Source organism: Ammodytes marinus (assembly GCF_949987685.1).
Source record: "Ammodytes marinus genome assembly, chromosome: 4".
In the NCBI taxonomy this organism is placed as follows: domain Eukaryota; kingdom Metazoa; phylum Chordata; class Actinopteri; order Uranoscopiformes; family Ammodytidae; genus Ammodytes; species Ammodytes marinus.
In genome coordinates this window covers 27353622-27368621 of record NC_137233.1, presented here as the reverse complement: position 1 = coordinate 27368621, position 15000 = coordinate 27353622, and the positions used below count along the sequence as shown (strand labels likewise).

Here is a 15000-nt window from a genome sequence, read left to right as displayed (position 1 = left end):
AGCTCTCACGGATTCGCAGGAAAAGACAACAACATCCGCTTCCTGGTTTTATTTATTCACTTCCCTTCGCTCTTTGGCGAGGGCACACAAGACATTACTTTACACACTGTCGTCAGAACTGGGCCAATAGTATCCCTTCCTCTAAAACAAGTATTTTAAGGGAAGAGATACCGTGTGAACTGTTGAGCTCTGTTAAAGATCCCTTTTCAGATGTTCCCTTCCCGTTGGTTTGGGGCTAACTTTCTGGGAATGGATTCTCTTTCATATTAGTTTCGCCCCTGCAGTGATTGCACAGGTGTGAACAACCATACAGTATGTGTGTAAAAGGTCAGCTCCAACCTCACTGTCTATTAAAACGGGAAGGGCAAAACATGAGAAATGACGGCGTTTTTTTTTTGTTACATTTCAAAACTGTTCAAATAAATGAGGCCATGGTTAAAATATGTCAGAATATCTAGCTTCCTCATTTCTCCTTTCCATTGGCGTCATTTAATTGAGAAATGCCATGACTATAAGGGAATAAATAACTCTTTGGACCACTAGGTCATGTCTTGGTCGGAGTGTGCCCGCACACATGGCTACTGGCCGCACATCTGCTAAATGTCACCATGTATACTCCACACACAGCTGTCCCTTTCCTCTGTCACTCGAACACACACAAAGACAGACAGACACACACACACACACACACACACACACACACACACACACACACACACACACACACACACACACACACACACACACACACACACACACACACACACACACACACACACACACACACACACACACACACACACACACACACACACAGAGAGGAATAAGTGGCGTAGTGTTGAGTGTATTTTAATGGACTCCAGTTAGAGGTATGTGTGGCCCTATTATTCCCCGCTCCTCTTATATGGATGACTTTAGCAGCTCAGTCACTCTTTCTCATCCTTCAGTTGTGCAATTGTTTCAGTTCAGCCTGTACTGGACTTCACTCCTTTTCCCTCTTTTTTTATATCTGGCTCTATCTCTTTTTCACACGCGCAGATGGAGAGACCAGCATTTTCTCTCTCTCTCTCTGTCTTTCTCTCTCAGTCCACACCAGTCTTTTTTGGCTCTTGAATCAGTCATGCTCATTGTATTTGGTGGGCAACAGCCAACACCGTCCCCGCGGACCATTACAGCACACTATGGGAGTGGAGTGAGGGAATGGGAAACTGAGCTGAGAGAGATGGAGAGAGGTATGAAATAATGTTAAGAGGTAGAGGAACGCTCAATGAACAACACAGAGATGAAGTGAAGAAAGCATTGAACGAGTGTGTAGGGGAGGCGTTGAAGCCACACTCGTCCAACTTCTGTCACTATCCTGTGGCAGTCTTCCCAGTTCTCTTTTTCCTCGGTTTCAGAGGTGGATTCCCCGGCACCAGGCCCAAACCCTAAGCCAGGGACTTTCCTCTGGCCCTTACCCAAAGAAGAGTTAGCAATCTGGGGCAAAAAAAAAAGATGTGGGTGGCCTCCTCACCTGGTGGATGATGGGGGATGAAAGCAGACCGAGGAAGTGGAAAAAAACGGTTCTGTTTTGTCTGGTCATAACTGCAGGGTCAGGGCTTTTGGTTTTTCAGACATAGACTGCTGTCATCCTTTGCTTGGGTGGAGAAGGGAAATGGGGATGACTCAGAGTGAAGCAAGTGAGTTATTGAGTTCATGTGTGCATACTAGGGGTGTAACAAATGCACATATTCGTACCAGAACCGCACAATACAGGCCGTACCGAACCATACCATACCGCAATACGCAATTATGATGACGTAAATATGCCAAATGTACAGGCTTGCTTTGATTGCGGTGCGGAACTTGCACCTTTTTATTTGAGAAGTCTTTTATGTATTGTAGACCTTGGCTGTTTGCGGCAGTATTTTCTTTGCTATAAATTGTGTGTTGTTAATCAACACAGCCGTGGACTTCTGATTCTGTGAAGATGTGGGTGGACGGCCGCACACATTTGTTTTTTTACTTTTCCCAGGTTCAGGAGAGATACGGCTTAAATCTCATCCATCATAATATCTCTCCTCCACTCCGGAGCTCTGAGGCATTACATTTCACCTCATGCCAAGAGAAACAGAGCTCTGCCTCCTGGACAAACATAAATAGTGTCCAGCCGTGTTAAGCTAACAGCGCAAACCCCCACTGGACCTACAGATTGCATACCACATCACCATTAAACTCCAAATGAAAACACAAAGATTTTTGGGTGTTTTTTTTCTCTCACTCAAACCCAAAGTTAAATCTTTTCCCCCCCCCATGCTCCTTTTCTCCCTTTCCTGATATATTCCTGTTATGTGGAATTGACACAGACACACACACTCACCCTCTCTTCCCTAAAACCTCCATGCACTGTATGTTATTAGGTTGCCATGCCAACGTCTTCCCAGTTCCAGTTGACTATATGAGGTATGTTGCTGGATGAGTACAGACTAGACTTGTGTGTGTGTTTGTATAGCATACAGGCGTTTTCACATATACAGAGGTATTAACATAGTGGTGGTGGACACACACACACACAGACCCACAAAGTAGTTGGTTGGTCAGTAGAGGATTGTATTGAAGAGGAAGGATTAGGGCAGTCATGTCGGGAATGTGCCTCCTCCTCTCGTCTACAGTAACCAGGAGCAGAGCCCCCCCCCCCCCACACACACACACACACACACACACACAGCTAAAGCAAACATCCTATACCTTTCCTTGATTTTGCACTTTTGACCTCCTCCGATAGTGTGTAACAGATGCTCAAAGAGGGGCTTGTTGTTTTGGCAAAATTAGTATTGCTGTTACTATCGCAACATGATCTCTATTGACATCTTATTGCTGAGGGGAATAGTCAATTAATGAGTTCATCCTTTGAAGGCTCTTTCACACGCGAGCAGCATAATAAAGAGGGGCTTTGTGGTTTTTTGTGTGAAATTTGAGCTGTTTTTCAAATAAAAACAAAAAAATTAAGACCAAGAAAAGAACAGTTACTCTTAACTGGAACTCTTAAATCTCAAGGACCAATAGTTTACCATGCTAGCACACTGCCACTCACTGATAAATGACACACGCACACACACACACACACACACACACACACACACACACACACACACACACACACACACACACACACACACACAACCACTGCTGTAAATCGCTCTGAACCACACTATAAAAGCTGATTTTAAACACCATCTGCATTCCTGGCTCTTTACAACTGCCAGACGTTGTTTGCCGTGTGTGTGTGTGTGCATGTGTGTGTTCTGTCATTACTTATCTACCCCCCTAGACCTCCTTTCTTTTTTTCCATGCCGCCAAGCCTTCCCATTGGTACCAGAAAACTTCAAGCTAAATAACTAAATAATCTTCTGTCACCAAACTGATGATGCAATGGTTCAGGGAAGAGACTGTTGAGATAAAGAGGGAAATGAATGTGTCAAAACAAACAAAAAGAGTAGGAGAAAAACATGTTGAAGGTGAAACAAAAAACTGCTTTGGGAGAGAGAGTGAAAAAGAGCAACCAGAGGGGGAAAAAATGGGAGAAATTAAAGAGGCGGAGGAGGAGAGGCATTTGTGGCCAGGAATGGTTTGGCACACACTGAACTGAGGTGTGGTTTTGGCCTAGCTCCCATTAGCCGCTAGTATTTCGTCTATTACGAACATCTGCGCACGCACACACACACACGCACACACACATGCGCACGCACGCACGCGCACACACTCACTCTCTCTCTTTCACTCTCTCTCTCTCTCTCTCTTACATGACGGCACAGTCAAAACAGACCCACATCTTAACCACCATAGAATTCCTCCGCCGTAATTCCGGTCCTTCCCAAGCAAGATGGAAATCACTCATCTCTCCCTCCCTCCCTCCATCGCTCTCTCTCTCTACCTCACTCTCTCTTTCTCTTCCTAAAAGATGCTATTAGAGGCACCACTGGCCATGTAATCACTTTGGCTTTCCCACAGGAAGACAGACACACACACACACACACACACACACACACACACACACACACACACACACACACATGTGCGCACACCCACACACACACATGCACTTACCTTGGTACTTACAGTTGAAGATTGGTTCCCGTTCGCTGTAATCCTAGTGAATGGCTGATGTAGTCGGTGAATGGTGGGTCAAGCGACGCTGCGTAGTGTCACATGGAGAGTGCGAGTTTGTCTTCAATTTTTTCCAAGCCATTAAGTGATGCCCTTTTTTAATGCCACCGATTTTTACATGCACACAATTGCACACTCGCATGCTTTCCTTTGCATGCAAGCAAGCATTCCGCTACACTTGTAAATTGATGGACTGCCTTGCACACTTTGTATGCACACACACACACACACACACACACACACACACACACACACACACACACACACACACACACACACACACACACACACACACACACACACACACACACACACACTTTCTTCCATACTAACACCCCTAACCCCACCCTCCCACCCCCAACATACACACTCCTACAACACACGCTACACAAACACTCCTCTCGCCAGCCGATCTCTTCCTGTGTTTGTATGTGTGGAGCACATTCACTTCTCAAAGGCCACATACACACTCCATAGATGATAGCATCTGTTCTCCCTCATTGCATTTCGCACTCTTCCCAATCTTTGTTTGCTTTCCCACCTTCCTGTGTTTCTGATAAGGCCTTCAGCAGTGGGTTGGCACTGTTTCTCTGTGGCTTGAAGGGTTAGCACTGGTCCAAAGAAGCCAGTGTCACTATAGAATCATGTGCACGGTTCTAGCCGTATAAATATTATGTCTAGTCTTAAAGTGTATTCTCACTTTATGTCTTTAACATATAATATCCCCTCAGCAGCCTTTGATGTAAATGTGTAATATTGTTTGGGTTGAGCTATCCCATCAGGGATCTGTGTTGCGCCTCGCTGTAAAGAGGAGGTCTTTTCTCATTTGAATGGCGACACTAAACAGGCGTTCAATTGGAAACGCTCTATCTTGGAGTCTCATCTTATTGTATATGATAATGTTGTGGTGCGCTTTCTTCCCGCGTTTTGCAAGACAGCTGATAAAATCAGTCAGAGTAAAGCACCTCGCTCTTCACACTTGCAGCCGCGTGTGTGTGTGTGTGTGTGTGTGTGTGTGTGTGTGTGTGTGTGTGTGTGTGTGTGTGTGTGTGTGTGTGTGTGTGTGTGTGTGTGTGTGTGTGTGTGTGTGTGTGTGTGTGTGTGTGTGTGTGTGTGTGTGTGTGTGTGTGTGTGTGTGTGTGTGTGTGTGTGTGTGTGTGTGTGTGTGTGTGTGCGTGTGTGTGTCTCACTCCATGAAGATGATCGAGTTACTGTGATTTAGTAATGGTTGGAAAGATGAAATGCCGCCCGCGCCATGTCTCGCTACACACACTTATCTGACGACTGCTAGCTAAAGGCATTTCATTTGGAGGGATGGGAGGAAAGGTAGAGCAGAGAGGGGGGTGGGGATGGGGTGGGGGGGGGTACATGGGAGATGAACGAGAGAAATGCATCACAAGGGAAGGCTTAGGATGCAATACATGGGTAGAGATAGAGGGATAGAGCGATGACGAGGCCTTTTTAATTCGGGCAGGCGAGAGGATTTAAACGACCTTAAACAGTGATGAATAGGTTTAATTTGCTGTTAAAGCTGCAGCTCACTGTCTCTCGCCCTGTTTACATGATATTGTACGCAGCAGCATGCGTGTGCGCTGGGGGAATCTTACCACATGTGGCCGGGGCCTTTGTTCCTAGGCTGTCCTTTTCTGTTTTTTCTTGACTCCTCTTCCTCCAGTGTGTGTGTGTGTGTGTGTGTGTGTGTGTGTGTGTGTGTGTGTGTGTGTGTGTGTGTGTGTGTGTGTGTGTGTGTGTGTGTGTGTGTGTGTGTGTGTGTGTGTGTGTGTGTGTGTGTGTGTGTGTGTGTGTGTGTGTGTGTGTGTGTGTGTGTGTGTGTGTGTGTGTGTGTGTGTGTGTGTGTGTGTGTGTGTGTGTGTGTGTGTGTGTGTGTGTGTGTGACCTTTTGTAAGCCCTGCTGGTGAAAGGCCACAGGCTCACACATGAATAACCATAGTGTAGACATGTGGGTGAATGCACCAGCCCAGTCAATATAACAGTCGGCATAGTAAAGTAACCTGATATGACCGAACCACACCGGATTACACGGCCACATATTTGAACTCATTGACGGGAGCTTGATAGTAGGCGTCAAGATCCTTGATAAAAACTGCTCGGTGCAGCTTTGAAAAGTGCTCCAAAATCCCCATTGGAACTAAACTGTCCTCTTCTGTTGGTGCTAATGGAATGGCATCATTTTTTCCACCAAATCTCAACTCTAAACTAAACGATAGATTGGATAAAAATAGATGACCTTTTGTAAGAATGGTGTCTTGAATGGAGCACTAATAATGACAGACAAGTGCTTAAGTACCCACAATGCTTTGTGCCTTTCTAAGTACAGGCGACTTGAGGTGTGTGCATTAGTGTCAGTCATGTGCAGAAGAATTACCGGAGAGGTGTGTATGACATTTGTTGTTCAATAAAGAAACAAAAGGGGTAGGCAAATGTTTTGTCACAAACTCTCATCATTCCCGTTTAGGTTATAGAGTGTACCGTGTGCTTATATATCTGTTCATGTAGCTAGACATACATCAATACATCTTATGAAGCAAGGACTCGTGCCTGGCCATAGCAGTGAAACTGTTTGTGCACACACTCTCTTCAACAGCAATACAAACACTGTCCAATTTCACACCAGTAACATTCTTCCCAACGAAAGCACAAGGGAGTAAAGTTCATGGTTGCATCTGCTCGCCTTCCCAGACCTTAAAATAACCCGATCCAGACACATACTGTGTTTTGATAGCAACCACAATGACATTCCACTGTGTGTGTGTGTGTGTGTGTGTGTGTGTGTTTATATGTGTTAGAGCGGACGCCTCCTCCATCATTGTCACCATAGCTCTTTGTCTGTCTTGGTGCTGCTGTTGAAGGAAAGGGTGCTTTGCTCTCTGACTGTCTGACCCACATATGGTCTAGGTTTACTTTGAGCTCTTCTATATGTCGGCTGTATATATATTGAGTGTGTGCAAAGGGGGATTTGTCCCATAGATGTATCAGTGCTATCACTCAGTCCTGTGTGATTCTCCATCCGCTCCCAACTTCTAACTCTCTCTCTCTCTCTCTTTCTCTCTCATTGTCTAACACACACACACACACACACACACACACACACACACACACACACACACACACACACACACACACACACACACACACACACACACACACACACACACACACACACACACACACACAGTATACAAGTTATACATCAACACATTGTTTCATGTATTGAGAGGTTGCCCTCCTCAATAGCAATTCAGCAGTTTTACAGAGAACAAGTATACCACTGCCTAGTGCCTACTAGGCTCAAGTGCTTAGTGCTAGAGCTTGGTGCTAGTGCTAGCATTACAATTAGTAGGGACTGAAAAGGCTCTGCAAACACACACACATACACAGTCGCACACACACACACACACACAAGGTAACTCCTGCCGTTGTAGAAAACAATTGATGGATTTTTTCTGTGCCTTGCCGCGCTCGGGGTTCTGCCAGGCTCAACTGTGCGATAGGAAGTGAGTGATTTGAGCCCCTTTATCTGAGCGCCCCTGTTTCTGATAGAAAACACAGCGTAAAGAGGGACACAGGGGATATACCACAAACGTTTAAATGAAGCTGTCATTAAGTAGTCTCTCCACTGGGCCCAATATAACCTATTTTATTTGGTTGTGTGTGTGGACTTATCCCGAACGCAATGATGTAGGGTTGTCTGGAACAGTTAAGGGGACATTTTTTGGTAGTATTAACAACAGGAAAGGCCGAGCTCAGTACAGCCAAGTGGTATGTTACAGTAAACAATATGGCCAAAGCGCTAGTAGCCTATATGCAAATCAGTGTCTTCTGTTGTTCACCCCACTTCATCACTTCTTCCCCCAGTGCAGTGGCTGCTGGACCCCGCTACTTCTCTCTCCTCTGCTCATGACCCTCTTGCTGCTTTTTCTTCATTTCCTTTTGTTCCGGAGAGGGCCACACTGAATTCCCCACTTCACGAGGGTCCTCTAAACACACACACACACACATACACACACCAGGGGCCCTCTCTACATCAAAGTCTGGAATGTGGGGCCTGCTACCATTTATGCACTGGTAGACCTATTTATGTCAAGTTACCCAGCTACACATGTAGCGTGTGTGTGTGTGTGTGTGTGTGTGTGTGTGTGTGTGTTCCTAATATGCTATCAGTGAACACACACACACACACACACACACACACACACACACACACACACACACACACACACATACGCACACACCTCCAGACCTGCTTTGAAATGTCAAAGTCGTTATTGGGAGCCAATGCTGGTGTGTTATGGCTCTCAGTCAGACCAGAAAACACCTGGACCGTTTGGTTCAGTCTCGTTCCATGAACTGCTGCTAATTCATTTTCTCCTCTAAGTCTTTGAAGTTCTCCCTTACCTTCCCTTTTGCTTGATTTCTATTCCCCCTCTTTTATTTCAATTTCCTGCAGAGAGCAATCTTTCTATTCTATACGGTTAGTGTGTCTTTGAATAGCGCGTCCTTCCATCCCTCTTTATTCCCTTTGCTCGCTTTCTCCCTATACATCTCTTCCCTCCTTCATTATTCCCTTCCTCCTTGTTTCTTCCTATAGTACACTTATAGACAATAGGAGACACACAATGTATGCTCTCATATACACATTGCAAGCTCCATCAGTTGTCACTTGCGAGTATGACAGGCATCATTCTCATCGACGTGCCACTGTCTTATCGCCTAATTCTGTCATCCCCGCACCGCCAGCTTTCCCTTTAACCCACTAGCTATCGTTTGTGTGTATCTAGCTAACCAGGCGTGCCAGGCACAGATAAAAGCAAGGCATTATGGGGCTTTTGGGTGGATCTTCGGGTTCGAGGGAGGTGTTAAGGCATCGCGAGCAGATTACAGAAATCAAGAATGTTTGTATGAGAAAGGAGGAGGGTGGTATAGTAGATGGGAATGCTTCAGTGAAATGATGGTGCAGCAGCGTTGGTTTCATTTGTTTGCAATCTCTTTCCTCATAAAGGGATAATGGAAAAGGTCCGTCATATCAAGAGTTGCAGACAGGGAGAAAGGTGTGGATGGTTATGGAATCCCTAGGGAAGTTTAGAAACGGGACACTTTCTAGTGTTGCACTTAGAGCTAGCATGCATTGGATATCATATTTCAGTTGCTTTCAACAATTGTACTGAAAAACACAGATTGCCTTTTGCTGTTCACTTTGCTGAGCTGACAAACACCATTAACAATCAGGGAAGGAACGGTTAGAATGGCTAACCTGATATCGACAACGAGTATAGCGCTCCCCCTAGATAACAGCGCCAGACTCCTCCCCTTCCTCTTCCCCTGCTGTAGCCTACTGTTTATGCTCCGCTCAGAATGGGAGACAACAGAAAGTGCGCGTGTGTGTTTGATACGGTTTGATAGTATCTAATAGGTCCATGGATAGTATCCAGCTCATAATGTTGCTGCACACACACAGCGAGCTTCATTAACGGTGTTGGTCGGGTATTTTTTTATAATATTTCCATGGTCGGCACCAAATTGCACTATTTTTGAAAGGGCACGTTGTGGCTTCTACTAGCTGTAGTTTGGTCTGGCTGTGCGCAACAAGCGAAGGAATAACAATTAGTAGGTCATTGAAGATCTCTTGAGTAGAAGTCATGAATAAGGCCCATTTGGGATTTTTCACATCAGAGCCATTGAGAGACGGACTCTGACAAAACATTTTTTTACCACTGCAATTTATTAATCCGCAATTCTTTTCCTTTCTCTCCTCATTATGCCCCACTTTAAACCCATCCGCTGCTTTGTCTACTGTCCTTTACTTAAGGCAGTGCCTCTAATGTGTTTAAGGTCTGTTATTGTTACATTATACATGTTGACAAGGGAGTTGAGATGGGCCTTTTTCCTGAGAACACAAGCACCGCATCGTTCTATGAATCCATCCATCAAGCACTTAACGGAAAAGCTATAAGCAAATTCAGAGGAGACAATGTGGCATCTCCCCATCATCACCCATTCGTGCAACAATTTTTGTTTTTACACACACAAACAAATACAGTATGCATTTACTCAGAGGTGGGCATTTGTACACACGTAACATAAACACAAACCTATGAATTTAATATACACATGTGTTAAAGAACGATTTGAGCATGTTAACACACTTGCAGATTGATGTGAAAACAGAAAGGCATATGCACACAGGCCTGCCAGCTTTCATGCACATTCACACAATTTTACACACATTTTTTACACTGTAAGCCAATCCAGAAGACGAGCTAAAACCCTTCTAAATGTACAGTCCCCACTCCCCGCCCCTGTTAACCTGAATATTAGATTATAGTGCATGTTTACCAGGCATAGCTCAGTTTGATTGAGTTAAACAAACATCCATCCATCCTCCAACCCATCCACCCATCCAATGAGGCCTCCATCCATCTATCCACCCATCCATCCATCCATCCACCCATCCACCCATCCATCCATTGAGGCATCCATCCATCCATCCCTCCATCCACCCATCCATCTGTTCAGTTTATATATTCAATAGTAGTCCTTTGTTCTCTACCTGGTTTCCATATTCTCCGCCCGTCCAGTTTTGGCAGCATGCAGTGCCTGTGGAATAAATTGATTTAAGATAATTTATGACCTGTTGTTTTCACACTTTACCTTCACACTCACTCACTTTACTCTTCTGTTTTCTCTCTTTCTCACCTTTCTCAGTCCCGAACACATTTGAAAAGAAATGTTAGCGCTGCATATGGACTGCATACTCAGAAGAAAAACAATTGCTAGAATTTTGATCAATCCCAAAATGTACAGAGAGACAAACAGATGGATGCAAACAGAAGATAGGAAGGCTGACGGAAAGACAGATTTTGATTCTCTGTATTAGTGTGTGTGTGTGTGTGTGTGTGTGTGTGTGTGTGTGTGTGTGTGTGTGTGTGTGTGTGTGTGTGTGTGTGTGTGTGTGTGTGTGTGTGTGTGTGTGTGTGTGTGTGTGTGTGTGTGTGTGTGTGTGTGTGTGTGTGTGTGTGTGTGTGTGTGTGTGTGTGTGTGTGTGTGTGTGTGTGCAAAACCAGCTTAGGCTAGGACTGGTAGTTAGCCAGTGAACTGGACTTGGGTGTCTGGTCCAGAGATAGATGAGGCTGCCAACTGAAATGCCTTTTTTCATGTGAAAGAGAGAGAGAAAGAGAGAAAGAAAGAGAAAATGATGATGTGAGCCCACAGAACAAAATGATCCTTTCACCTCTGTGTGTGTTAGCCAGCCTTTTTTTTGACTGGACCGCAGCAAAGCTTGGGCCAGTCCTATAAAGGTTAGAGTCTGCCACTGATTGAGTGAGGGATGAAGTAAGACCAATGTTTGTTTGAGTGTTGGCGAAAATGAATAGGAGTATACGTGCATATTGTATTGGTTGAAATGAGACTGGACAATAGGCTACCTTTGCCTGTACTGCTAGAACATTATACTGTATATTACATATAGGCGGCCTATATAATAGGCTATATACAAGATTTCAATCTTTTCTTGTTCTTTATGCTGGTCATCTGTACTTAAACATGGTTTGTTTGTGTGTTTGTGCTAGCCTGTGTGTCTGTGTGTTTGTGCTTGTGTGGTGTGTGTGTGTGTGTGTGTGTGTGTGTGTGTGTGTGTGTGTGTGTGTGTGTGTGTGTGTGCTAGTGTGTGTGTGTGAGTGAGTATGAATGGGCTCATCTAGATACAAGCCATCCGTGAATGAAATGTATCCTTTGTTTACGGGCCCATTATCTAGGTAATGACATCCATATTTCTTTGCATCTCCAGTGCTTTATCACAGCCTTATGAGCTCTTTCTCTTCCTCTATCTCTCTCTATCTTTCATGCCCCCTCTCTCTCTCTTTCCCTCTCTCTTTTTCTCTGGCACACACACACACACACACACACACACACACACATACACACACACACACACACACACACACACACACACACACACACACACAGGCAGTGAGAGATAATGGGATTGTTGCCCCTGGTTTCTTTTGGTGAGATTGTAAATAAATTATTTCATCACAAAGTGTGTGCGCATAGTGTCCACTGGAGCAAACCTATTTCTCTATCTGTGTGTTTGTGTGTATGTGTGTGTGTGTGTGTGTGTGTGTGTGTGTGTGTGTGTGTGTGTGTGTGTGTGTGTGTTTGTATGCGTTTTTGTGTCCATATATTTCAAAGCACATAATATTGCACGCATATTTGTCGTTGTCTGTGTGTGTCTTCTTTTTGTATTTATCATTTTTCATCAATATGGGAGAAGGTTTTTTGTGGACCTATTTGTATATTTGTGTGTCTATGTTCAGTATTATATTATATTATATCTGCTGTCCCTTTCCTTGTCATCACTATTGGCTGATAGCAGTGTGAGTTGACAAAAGCTCAGTAATGGAGAGCTGATAGCCCCCCCCCCCCCCCACCCCCATGTCGCTCAGCGCTTTTCATTTGCTGCCGAGATGACTTTGGCTCACAGTCATCACAGCCAGCCAATCTCCTATCTTGTATCTGCACCATTACTTTCCATATCTTTAGCAAATTATTCTCCCAACCAAGCTCGCAGTGTAAAAAAATAAAAATGTGAGCGGCCGTCCGCATGACATGACACGCGCTGTGAGATGGATACATCCCATTTAGTCTACAGGTGCATCGTGTCATTAAGTTTACATTGAAATCCAAAGATGAGTGACTCACTGATATATTGTCTCTGGGCTTTATACCACAGGACAACCAGCTTTTCATACAGTCCAATTGTTGTCATTATTTCAATTTTTAAAGTGTTTTTTTTATTAGTACCTCCTATGTCCCGTCTATCTACAGTTGTACCATTACCCAGTCAATACTCTTTCTTTGCATGCGTCTACCTTTGTAACCGTGTCTGCGTTCACAATTAGGGCACCATATGCCATACTGCTATTAACAGCCTCTTGATTAAGCCCTTTTATATGGCGCTGTAAAGCATGCACCACTTTCAACCTTTCCCCACAAAAAAAAAATCAGAATTTCACGCAGCTTAGCATTATAATAATACGTCTTACTGCTGAAGTAAATGCAGTCTATTTCTCCAGCTGGGGAAATATACAGAGACTTCATTGTGACTTTAGTTTTTTGGGGAATAAAATATGCAAAGTGAGATAGGTTGGTTGGTTGGATATTGCAAGGGGGAGATATGAGATGTGAGAAAAATAAAGATTAAAATGTCTCAGTGTTTCACTGTGTCTTTGTGCTACTTTGTACAGCAAATACAGAGCAATGGAATGAATACATTATATTATAGTAAAATAAGATCATCTTCCACTTTGTTAAGCACTGTAACTTGGCTTTTTATTGGTATTCATCCATCTCAAAAACTCATATCCCCATGCCCCTGGTATCCGCCAAAATAAAAGCCTTTCAAGAGTTTTTTTTTCTTCTGCTATCGCTACTGAAGCTTTTATTGTGAAGGCTGTGTAGACCACTGTGAAGCAGTCGGTGATAGTTGCTTTTTGAGGATGTGTTTTGAGTATTAACTGCTTACTCGTTTCTTGTCCTGCTCAATATTAATACAAATTTGAACATATACATGTATATTGAAGTTGTACATAAACTGTTCATGGTTCAAAATACACCACTTCTCAAGATACAGGAATGAGAATGATCACACTTCTTCTTGTATTTAAAAAATAAGAATATTTTGAAGTATACTTTGGAAACATGTATTAAAAGAATATGACTATTTCTTTTTTCTAACCGTTCTCTCTTGTGTTTCCCTGCAGATCTTGGTGAACTCTATCAGTCCTAACCGTCCATCTGTTCTCTATGAGAAGGTGACAGTGAGCGAGGGAGGAAGCCCCTTACTGAGAGACATGCTCTTCAGCCCAGACCAGCAGTACATCTACACGCTGACTGAAAGACAGGTCAGTTCATTGATGGAGATGCACACACACACACACACACACACACACACACACACACACACACACACACACACACACACACACACACACACACACACACACACACACACACAATACAAATATGCACAAAAAGATGACACACATGCGCACAAAAAGTCCCCAGGTGCATACAAAAATGTCAACATAACGATCCACATGGATTTGAATGTATATGATTCGTACATGTTTTAAACACAAACAATCCATGTCTGTATGTGTGCTGTAATGATGGGTTGTATGTGTGCAGCCATCATTAGCTTTCGCATCCAGCTTGCGCTACAGGGCTAACAATGCCTCCTTAACATACTGTACATGGCTCCAGTTACACATTTTATTTGGTTAGACCCACACACACACACACACACACACACACACACACACACACACACACACACACACACACACACACACACACACACACACACACACACACACACACACACACACACACACACACACACACACACACACACACACACACACACACACACACACACACACACACACACACACACACACACACACACACACACACACACACGTACACCCACACATAATGTATATAATTATGTTGTCGTCCATGTTGCCATAGGAGCCCTTGTACCAAATGGCCAGAGCACACCTTTCCCCCCATTAGCTGCTGTGTAGGTTATAGGCCTCCTGCCGACTGTACAATCACAACACAACTCGTCTCCCACTGGATATAATTACACACACACACACACACACACACACACACACACACACACACACACACACACACACACACCAGCTACACATCTTTTCGCTAATAATCAAGACATTACAGGCACGCAGACACATAGGAGAGTGTTATAGGTCACATGTGGTGTGTGTGTGTGTGTCTGCGGTCATTACCAGCCCCACCGCTGGTGAG

At 44.2% G+C, this 15000-nt stretch overlaps 1 protein-coding gene across 1 annotated transcript in view; it reads left to right on the top strand.

The window, feature by feature from the left end:
- plxna1b (plexin A1b) overlaps positions 1-15000 on the top strand; it is a 198523-nt gene that overhangs the window by 78460 nt on the left and 105063 nt on the right. Inside the window, exon 4 of the mRNA XM_080025401.1 lies at positions 13926-14066. Within this exon, the coding sequence (XP_079881527.1) occupies positions 13926-14066 (141 nt within the window). The remainder of the gene's footprint in view (positions 1-13925; positions 14067-15000) is intronic.